Raw genomic sequence first — 10,565 nt, forward strand, 5'->3', positions numbered from 1 at the left:
GGCACGGCGGCGGCGGTACGGTGCCGCCGGCGGCTTGGCGGTGCGACAAGTGATGATGACGCAGCGTGGCGGCGGCCGGCTTGGCCGGCTGGCGCTCACTGCGGGCGGGCGACGGCGGCGAGGCCGGGCGGCGAGGCGGGCGGGCGGCGGCGGGCGGTCTTTGGGGACGCGACCGGCGGGGGGGCGGGCGACGAGGCGGGAGCAAGGGGCGACCGGCGGGGCGGGCGACGGGCCGGCGGGGGTGGCGGCGAGGCGGGGGCAAAGCGACGAGGCGGGGGCGAGGGCGCGACGAGGCGGGGTCCCGTCGGGCGAGGCGGGGCGAGGGCGCGACCGGCGGGGGCGGGCGACGGCGGGGGGGCGCGGGCGGCCGGGGGCGAGCGGGGACGGGAGGGGGGGCCTGCGGGCCGACCGGCGATGAGCGGCAACGGCTGGGCGGCAACTGCTGCGACGGCGACGGGCGGGGGGAATGCGCAGATCTGGCGGGGGCCGACGTCAGGAAGGGGTAATAACATGTAAATTTGCGACGGACTTGCTCGGTCCGTCGCAAATTTGCCACCGACAAAAATTCGCGACGGAAAAATTAATCCGTCGCAAATTTGCGATGGATTAATTTTTCCGTGGCAAATTTGAACGGTAACAATTCCCTCCTAAATTTTGCGACGGACCGTGGTTGTCCGTCGCAAAATTTGCGACGGACAATCTGTCGTAAATTTGCGACGGACAGCTGAGCCCGTCGCAAATTTTGCGACGGACTGAGGTTGTCCGTCGCAAAATTTGCAACGGACCAAGCTGTCAGTCGCAAATTTGCGACGGACTCAGCTGTCCGTCGCAAATTTGCGACCGATTAATTTTCCGTCGCAAATTTGCGACGGAGTGATTTTTCCGTCGCAAATTTAAACGGCAAATTTTTGACGGCAAATTTGCGACGGACTCAGCCGTCGGTCGCAAATGTTGCGACGGAAATCATAGTCCGTGGCAAAATTTGCAACGGAAATCTTAGTCCGTCGCAAATTTACAATGCATTTTTTTACGCCGAAAATTTCAAGCGGTAAAAATCTCATCGCAAAATCAACTATCCGTCGCAAATTTGCGACATAAAAAAAATTCCGTTGCAAATTTGCGACGGATTAAATTATCCGTATACAATTTCGAACGGTACAAATTCTCTCGCAAAATTTGTGACGGATAGCTTGAGTCTGGCGCAAATATGCACATACTACATGAACGTTGTAAATTTGTGAATTTTTTTTTCGGTCAAAATTTTAGCATCTCATTTATTTGGGTCCTAAATTTGCTACATCTTTTTTTCAATAAAAAATTTAGGCATCTCAAATGTTGCAATAGAAATTAGAATATCGGAAATGTTAGGGCACGTTAATAATGTTAGACTTGTCGGCATTTAGGGACAAAATTTCGGACGATCAATTAAAATAAAAAGAATAATCGACAATAACAATAATAACAAGAACAATAATGATAACAACCAAAATAGCACCTGTAACATTAATAATTACACATCTGTAGTGTTTTGTGACAAAAATTTTAATCTTCGTCCTCGTCCTCGTCCTCGTCCTCGTCATCTGTCTGAAAATCAGATTCTGAACATTCTTGTACATTTAACTCGCAAATTTCAGTTGGCTCCACATCTATCATTGCTCCACACGGATCTCGTAAAGTTGGTATGTTATATTCCTCAATTTCAACCGTGTTAGACACTTCCTCCTGTTGGTAGGCTCTATCCGTTCAGTGTTCCTTGATTTTCCTCCGTGCTTTGATTTTACATACAGCCCACCAATCAGCTTTGTCACGTTTCAAACTAGGATATGATGCATAACATACTTGAATTGCTTGTTGTGCCAAGACAAATGGTTCATACTTCATATACCTTTTCTTGTGATTTATTTCAACCAAATTGAACTTCGTATGCACCTTCATTCCTTTGACGGGGTCGAACCACGTGCACTTAAATAACACAACCCGCATCTTTAATGGTCCAGGGTACTCTATTTCTATGATTTCATCCAACAAGCCATAAAAATCATCTTTCGAACTGTCACCATTGGATGACCGAATAGACACACCACTATTCATTGTGGATTTTCCCATTCCATATTCTTGAGTATGAAAATTATATCCATTTATGAAATATGCTGGCCAACTTCGAACTCTTAACTGTGGACCCCATGACAGATAATGTAGCAATCCTTGCCCTCCAATTTCATCATAATTACTGTGAACCTAAGGTTATACATGCAAAGTTAATAATATATATTTAACTAAATGATGTATATAATTTTAATAACGTGATTTTGATCCATAGGCAACTTACATATGTCTTGAACCATGCTGCAAATTGTTCATCGCACAAACGGTCAAACTCATTTGGTTGTAGTCCAAACATTGAAGTTTGGAAAATCCTAATATTAAAAACCATATCATTATTAGCAAATATTTGACACGCAAAACATATATTTATAAATTTACACTTACTTGAAGTATGGCTCGACTTACGGACAGTTCAGTAAAATATAAGTATGGGCTGCATGAAGTTCTTCGCCGATAAGTAACGAAACCGACATCCGCCGCTGGTCGACTCGGATAATTGAAAATAGAGAATGCTTGTGCAATTGGGATCAATGGGGCCCTCATCATTTCTGCCGCTCTCCGCCTCTTGCATTGAACGTGCGGCTCAAAATAGTATGATGCAAATGTCGTCACTTCTTCCACAATATATGCATTACAAATTGAAGCTTCAACATGTGCCTTATTCTTCACTTTTTTCTTCAAATGATATAAGAATCTAGTTGAAATAGAAAGAAGCTTATCGGGACATATTATATGATAAACTCATTTGAACTGTATTTTAAAGAAAACATTACCTCTCAAATGGATACATCCATCGAAATTGGACGGGACCTGCAACTTTGGCCTCATAAGGCAAGTGAACTAAGAGATGCTCCATCGAATCAAAAAACGCCGGAGGAAATATCCTTTCTAAGTTGCAAATAATAATTGGAATATCTCTCTCTAGTTTTTCCATGTGCGATGCTTTTAACACTGTCGAGCAAATATCATGGAGGAAATTGCTTAATTCTGTAATGGCGCCCCATACAAAGTTCGGTAAAACTTCCTTCAAAGCTATTGGAATTAGTCTTTCCATCAGGATGTGACAATCATGACTCTTCAAACCTGTCAACTTGCATTCCTTCAAATCAACACATCTCCCGAGGTTCGAAGCATATCCATCAGGAAACCGCACAGATTTCAACCATTGACAAACAACTCGCCTCTGCTCCTTATCCAATGTATAAACTGCTTTCGGTTTTGGTCCCCTGCTGCTTGCATCCACAGCTAGTATTGGCCGATCGCAAATATCTCTCATATCTTTTCTTACGTTCAAGTTGTCTTTTGTTTTTCCGGCGACATCCATCACAGTATGTATGACATTGTCGAAAACATTCTTTTCTATGTGCATGACGTCAAGATTATGATGAATAAGATGGGCCTTCCAATATGGTAGATCCCAAAATATACTACGTTTTGTCCACTTATGTGTACTTCCGTACTCAAAAGTCGTGCCGTGCGGGTTTTCAACAACAGTTGGAAAGTCCTGCACACGCTCCCAAATTTGATTGCCAATCAACCTCAATGGTGGACGTGTTCTTTCAGTCCTATTCTTGCTGAACTCTTTCTTATTCCTTCTGAAAGGATGACTTGGCGGTAAAAATTGTCTGTGACAGTCAAAATAGCTAGGCTTCTTTCCATGTTTTAATCTAAATGACTTTGTCCTCTCCAAACATATCGTACATCCTAAGATCCCAGCTGTACTCCATCCAGATAACATTCCGTAAGCTGGAAAGTCATTTATCGTCCAAAGAAGGGCAGCCTTCATAACAAATGTTTGATCGGTAGAAACGTCATACGTAGGGACACCTTCAACCCATAGCCGTTGTAACTCCTCAATCAATGGTTGCATATAAACATCTATCAACTTTTTCGGATTTTGCGGCCCTGTCACGATCAATGTAAAAAACATATAAGGTGTCTTCATGCACATACCAGGTGGAAGATTGTACAGGCGTTAAGATAAGCTGGCCAGCATGAATAACTTTTTCCTGTTCTCCCAAATGGAGCAAATCCATCGGCACGAGACCTAACCCGATGTTCCGAGGCTCCATTGCAAACTCGAGGGTATGTTCTATCAAAATGTTGCCATGCCTCTGCATCTGAAGGATGACACATTAGACCCTCTTCTGTTTCATGATTTGCATGCCAAGTCATGTGTTCAGCAGTGGCTTTAGACGCATAAAGCCTTTGCAATCTGGGGATTAAGGGCAGATAAAACATTTGCTTGCATGGTTTACGCTTCTGATTACGACCCGGCCTCCTGTTAATCTTGTACCTAGGTTGGCTACAGAATTTGCAAGATTCTGCATTTTCATCATCTCTCCAATATATCATACAACCCCTACTACATACATCAATCCTTACAACCGGAAGACCTAAGTTATCCACTAGCTTTTTCATATCATAAAAATCACTTGGCATGTTGTTATCACGAGGCAATGATTCCCGCATTACTTCAACAAAAGAGTTGAAGCAATCCGCAGACACATTATGCTTTGCCTTGATATTTAATAGTCGGGCTGTCACCGATAACTTAGTGTGGTCCTCACAACCTGTCCATAGAGGTTCGGTTCATCTGCTGCTTTCAAGACATCCCAGAACTGATTAGATTGAAAAGTTTCATTATACACATTCTCCTCAAAACCCGTTACTCCTATATCTTCCAATTGTGAAGCATGACTAGTACCCACTTGTTCACGTGTAGGAGTAAAACTAGTACTTGCATGATTTGCTTCTGTGACAAAATTATAACTAGCTGCATCAATCACCATCCTTTCGTATGGGTTCAATTGCTCATAATAGCCACATTCTTCCCTAACTGAAAATTGGTCACTTCTTCCATATCCTTCATCAGATATAAATGGTTCACCATGGGAAGTCCAAGTATAATAGTTCGGAGTAAACCCAAATCTAATAAGGTGTTCTCTAACTTGATCACACACAAGAAATTTACCATTACCGCACTTTTTACACGGACACCTTAACTTATTTCCATCCATAAACTCATATTTACTACTAGCAAAGTCTAAAAATAGTTTCAATCCAGTACGAAACTCATCTGTCAATCCTTGACGTCCAGGTAAGTTCTTATTATACATCCAAGCCCTTTCTCTTTGCATTGTGTCTGTATTAAAATAAAAAATTCTGGTAAAATATTTAAAATATCATATCTATTGTTGTTAATTAAAACCATAAAATTTTGGAAATTATAATTTATGTTATTCACGCAACAATTAATATCAAATTGCAAAAATAGAAAAAACTACAATGTAAAGAAGACTTACCCAAATATTTGACTGAAATATTTATAGGAGAAAGTGATCAATTTGATGAGAATTGCAACGTCCACTTGGATTGCGAGACCTTCAATTAGGCACATACCCAAAAAAGAATAATCACTTAAGAATCATTTTTTTAATAATTTTTAATGTGTGATGGAAACGGAATGTATCTGTCGCAAATTTGCGACGGAATTAGTTTTGCGTCGCAAATTTCCGACGGATACTCAACTTCGTCGCAATTTGCGACGGAATTTTCATTTATTCGTCGCAAATTTGCGACGGAAGACTATTTCCGTCGCAAATTTGCGACAGATACTAAGTTTGCGACGGATACTAGGTTCCGTCGCAAATTTGCGACGGAAATAGTCTTCCGTCGCAAATTTGCAACGGATATTCAAATCTGTCGCAAATTTTGCGACGGAATTTTCTTTATTCGTCGCAAATTTGCGACGGTGATTCCGTCGCAAATTTGCGACGGAATTTTCATTCATTCGTCGCAAATTTGCGACGGTGATTCCGTCGCAAATTTGCGACGGAATTTTCATTCATTCGTCGCAAATTTGCGACGGCATCAGGTATTCGTCGCAAATTTGCGACGGATACTACGTTCCGTCGCAAATTTGCGACGGAATTTTCATTTATTCGTCACAAATTTGCGTCGGAAACTATTTCCGTCGCAAAAAGGCGTGGCCGTTCGGCCTCATCCAAAGGCCGGCGAGGTGTCGCCGGTCGTTAAACCGGTGATGCAGATACAAAAAAAAAACAAACATAAACATATATTAAAAAAACGGAAATTACAATGCAACGGCGAATAGTCACGAAGCTAGCTACGACACTTACCGGTACAAAAGCTTCACCGAGATTAATATGTGCGTGCGCGGATTTTGCTTATTTCCGACAAACGAAAGAGGGAGAAAAACGAGAGAGAGCGAGAGAGAGCGAGAGTGAGAGATAGGGTTGGAATATCACGGGCTGATAAACTACGAATTTGCGACGGACGAAGTTTTCGTCGCAAATTTGCGACGGACTTACAATGCCGTCGCAAATTTGCGACGGATTATATTTTCCGTCGCAAATTTGCGACGAACATTTTCCGTCGCAAATTTGCGACGGAAAATATAATCCGTCGCAAATTCCGTCGCAAATTTGCGACGGAAGAACGTTCGTCGCAAATTTCCGTCGCAAATTTCGTGTTTTTTTGTAGTGGTTAAATTCATTCGTGCTTCTACATTTAGCCAGTGGATCAATGCATTAGTCTCTCTGACTAATAAAAGAGCTGTATATATGCATCAGAAAGATAAAGAAGACATTGCACCCTGGACTTTATTTAGTCATGGATCTGTTATTCCACTATTTCATTTCCCAATTTCGCGGTGGCTTGTAGACAGGCTTCATCCGGTGTGGCAATGAACTGCACTTCAAAGAAGTACTGAAGATATTCCATCTGCTATTTACGCGCTTCTAATTTTTCTCATGTTTCTGACTAAACATTGTTTTAAAAAGGGGCATTAAAGTGAAATGCGATTTTGCACGCAATGAGCACATTTTTGAGTATGGTTGCATCAGTTTCTGACTTGCATCTGCATTTTCGGATTTGATTAGATGGGATTTTATTTTCTGCTGGTCGTTGCTCTGTCTTTCTTATGTCTGTTTTTATCCGAATACTGCAGCCTTTGCAAAGCACCGAGGCCCTCTTGGGAATGTGAGGAAAGGAGTATTGGTAAGTCTTTGTGCCATGATTTCGATCTCATGAGGCAAACTTCTTTTATGCTAACACTTTGTTTTGTAGGAAATCTCTTGGTTTAAATTGCTATTGACCAAAAATAAGAGTTATCATTCACCCTCGATCCCTTAATGTTTCCCTAAGGTCTACTCTACTTGTAATGTCATTTCTGGTACGTTTGTAGAGGTGGACACTTCAAATATAGGACTAGACAATGTGATTTGCATCTCATGCGATTGTATCACGCTTTTGACGAGACTAGACACCATCCAATAAGCACTTCACTGGTAGACATTATGAGTGAGAGCCTTCTGTCCCTTGTGTAAATCACTTAGAGTGAGAATCCACCCTAAGAACCTCATGACCACGAGCAGAGTCCACTTTATAAGAGGGGGCCCTTACTTTGTGCATGGCTTTCTAGGGAAAGTCAGGGATTCACTGTTGCTGAAATGTCATATACAAAATCAAATAAATGGATCTGATTGAAAGATAATGATTTCTTCTACAGAGCTCCATCTAAATATGTTACCACATTCACACTTTTATCACTGGATGTTTGTTCAGAGTAAGATAATGAAGGATGTGTTTTATTGGTAGATCTATTAAAAGTATTATTCGTTGTTTCCTGGAGCATATTTAACATTATGTATATGATGATATTCTTGTTGCTTTGGCCAAAATATAGATTCGCATTTTCTCTGGTACTGTCAGTGTCCTTGACTAAAGCATGCATGCTCCTGTTGGACAGGTATCCATGGGCTTTGGCACGATCACGGCTCATACATTAATGAGTTTAGAGGCTCGTGGAACTCTCTTTGTGAGCCCCGGAATGGATGTTGTCACTCACAGCCGATTATACGTGTTAATGCATTTTCTCTTGTGGAATGAATAAATCTTGTTTGACTTCCATTTTTAGGAGCATATAATGTATCTGCATTTTGTCTCTACTCATCATTCCACATTCTAGTTCTGATCCTATAATTGGCACGTCCATTTACTTTTCTTGTGTGTCTTCAGTTGTCAAATTACATCGATCTTTGATGATTACAAACCTAAAGTGAGCATTGCTAACTCAGGAGAAGATCTGGACTTGTATACTTCATAAATAGTTGACTTGTCAATTGTAAGACCGACTTGGATTGCATGGAAGAAAATATGTAAGTATAAAAATAGACAGATAAGTAAGGATGTGAATAGGTATTTTAATAATAAATGAGTCATACACATTGCTTGGGGTGTGCATGGCAACGATTCTGTGCCCGGGAACTGATTTTGCTCAGAAATGATTCTTTTTAATTCTGTGCCTGGGAATTAATTCTGAGTATTTGAAGGCGTTTGGTAACAGCCCAAAATTTCCATTCCTAAAATAGTAAAAGAACAGAAATGTGTTTGGTAACGGCATAAAATTTCTTTTTATTAATAATATTTTAAATATTTTAATATTTCTTTCTTTTTTTATTTTTTTTATTTTGTTTTTTTCTTCTCCTCCTTCTTGGTCATGGCCGGTAAAATAAGTTTTTTTATTAAAAATAATTTTTAAAATTTTTCTGGCCATGCCCGGTAAAATATTTTTTTATTAAAAATATTTTTTTCTTTTTTTTGGCCATGGCCGGTAAAATATTTTTTATTAATAATATTTTTTATTAAAATATTTATATATTTTTATTGAAAATATATTTTTTCTTTTTTTTTTGCCATGGCCTGGTCACCGGCCATGGCCGGTAAAATATTTTTTTATTAATAATATGTATTTTTTGTTCATGGCCTGGTCGCCGGCCATGGCTGGTAAAATAATTTTTTTTTGTTCATGGCCGGTAAAATATTTTTTTTATTAATAATATTTTTTTATTAAAATATTTTAATCTCGCCAGATACGGCGAGGGTGGCCCTCGCGCCGGACTTTAGAAGCTACATTAAAAACCAAGAAAAAGAAGAAGAAAAAAAAACTGATTCTCATTTTTGTTCCTAGAATTAAGAAGCTACTTTTTTTTTATTCTTGATTCTGCTCCAAAACTGATTCTGGGCACAAATTTGCAAGAATTTGTGCCTAGAATCAAAAAATTTAACAAACGGATTTCTGTTTCCAAATTGATTTTGGGAACAAAAAAACATAAATTTTCACTGTTTGGCACGTTACCAAATAGGCCCTTAGTCTCTTGTAGGCTTTTATGTTCCTCTACTAAGATTTATCCTCCATAAATTTTGCTGATTTACGTGTTGATTGGTATGCAGGCGTATGATGGGATGAACATTGGTGAACACTCACGGGATTCTGACCTTGATGTGAGACTTTTGCTTCTGGAATAAGTACAACATGCTACTTCTAGTTTGGCTTATCTCGTAATGCTTTCCTTATTGTAGGTGAATCCAGTAAGGACTAAGGAACTAAGCAATATGCGGGCTGCTTGCAAGGATGAAAGCGTCAAGTTGTCTGCTCCTTGCCTGGTATTTCTTCAGTAAAAGAATTGACTGTCCTCTAATGCAATGAGTGAAGTTGCAGTGTGATTTAGCAGTAGAATGTGTTTTTTTTTCTATACTGGTGAAAGGCCTGAAGGCATTGTCAGATTGTCTCTGCCTTGTCTCTGCCTGTAATTTCCTTCAGTCCTGCTAGTCGTGCACTGAAATTGCTAGTATTATATGGTCGAGCATGTTAGATTTAGCTATCCTGAAGGCATTGGCAGCTCGTCTTTGGCAGTAATTTCCGTCACTCCTGCTAGTTGCTTGCTGAAATTGCAAGATCCATTTGGTCAACCATGTTAAATTTGCCTATCGTGGATTATCGTTGGATAGTAGAACCCAAAATGGTTTTGATCTGGCAATTTCTTTACTGTGATTTATAATAAGTTTCTTTTTAAACTGATGATTCTCGAAGAAGCCATAGGTTATGTTGCTTCATACGAGCTTATTGAAGTAAGTTCATACAACATTCCAATATTATCCTCGGTCCTCGATATGCCAAATATGAGTTTACCTTCTCTCTTGTGCCATCTTCCTCATGATGTAATAGCGGTATATATGTACTCTGGTTGTTGTGTGTATAGCAGTTGTGTTTGTCACCATCATTTTACTTGGTGAATTGCTTGAGACGACTTTGTATTTTCTGTGCAGGTTACACCAAAGGTAATAAGATTAAGGAAGAAATATTAAGGAAGAAATACTTGGATGTTGACAAGCGAAAGAGCAGGAGTGGGAGACCAAAAGAGTGAAGCGTCACTGCTATATACAATTTTGTAACTTTTGAATCATTTGTTTGACAATGTACAATTATTTATTGGTCCACCCCCAATAAGGGTCATGTATTGCAAATCTCTTATCTTTCCCACAGAAATACCCATAGTAGTATTCTTGTTTCTCTGAAAGAGTATTTTTGTAATCAAATTATGTAACCTGTGTAAGTAGTGTCTGCAAACACATGAACTTACTGGCATTTGGAG

The 10,565-nt window shown here is 40.1% G+C and overlaps 1 protein-coding gene across 1 annotated transcript; it reads left to right on the forward strand.

Moving 5' to 3' along the window:
- The first annotated feature begins 7,060 nt into the window (after positions 1-7,060).
- LOC130134602 (uncharacterized) lies at positions 7,061-10,278 on the forward strand. Its single transcript, XM_056302381.1, has 6 exons — positions 7,061-7,128; positions 7,880-7,966; positions 9,364-9,414; positions 9,493-9,576; positions 9,976-10,041; positions 10,240-10,278. The coding sequence occupies exons 2-6, from the start codon at positions 7,886-7,888 to the stop codon at positions 10,276-10,278; spliced, it is 321 nt and encodes a 106-aa protein (XP_056158356.1). The 5' UTR covers positions 7,061-7,128; positions 7,880-7,885.
- The last annotated feature ends 287 nt before the right edge of the window (positions 10,279-10,565 follow it).

The sequence above is a fragment of the Syzygium oleosum genome, unplaced genomic scaffold (genome assembly GCF_021117445.2).
Source record: "Syzygium oleosum isolate NSW1041296 unplaced genomic scaffold, Sole_v2.1 Sole_v2.23, whole genome shotgun sequence".
Classification (NCBI taxonomy): Eukaryota; Viridiplantae; Streptophyta; class Magnoliopsida; order Myrtales; family Myrtaceae; genus Syzygium; species Syzygium oleosum.

What these genes read in the sequence shown, in the direction of transcription:
- LOC130134602 (XM_056302381.1), top strand. Translation starts at nt 7,886, where the DNA reads ATGGGCTTTGGCACGATCACGGCTCATACATTAATGAGTTTAGAGGCT. An exon ending in AGTTGTCTGCTCCTTGCCTG is followed by an intron (nt 9,577 to 9,975) that starts GTATTTCTTCAG and finishes ATTTATAATAAG; the next exon opens with TTTCTTTTTAAACTGATGAT. An exon ending in CTTCATACGAGCTTATTGAA is followed by an intron (nt 10,042 to 10,239) that starts GTAAGTTCATAC and finishes TTTTCTGTGCAG; the next exon opens with GTTACACCAAAGGTAATAAG.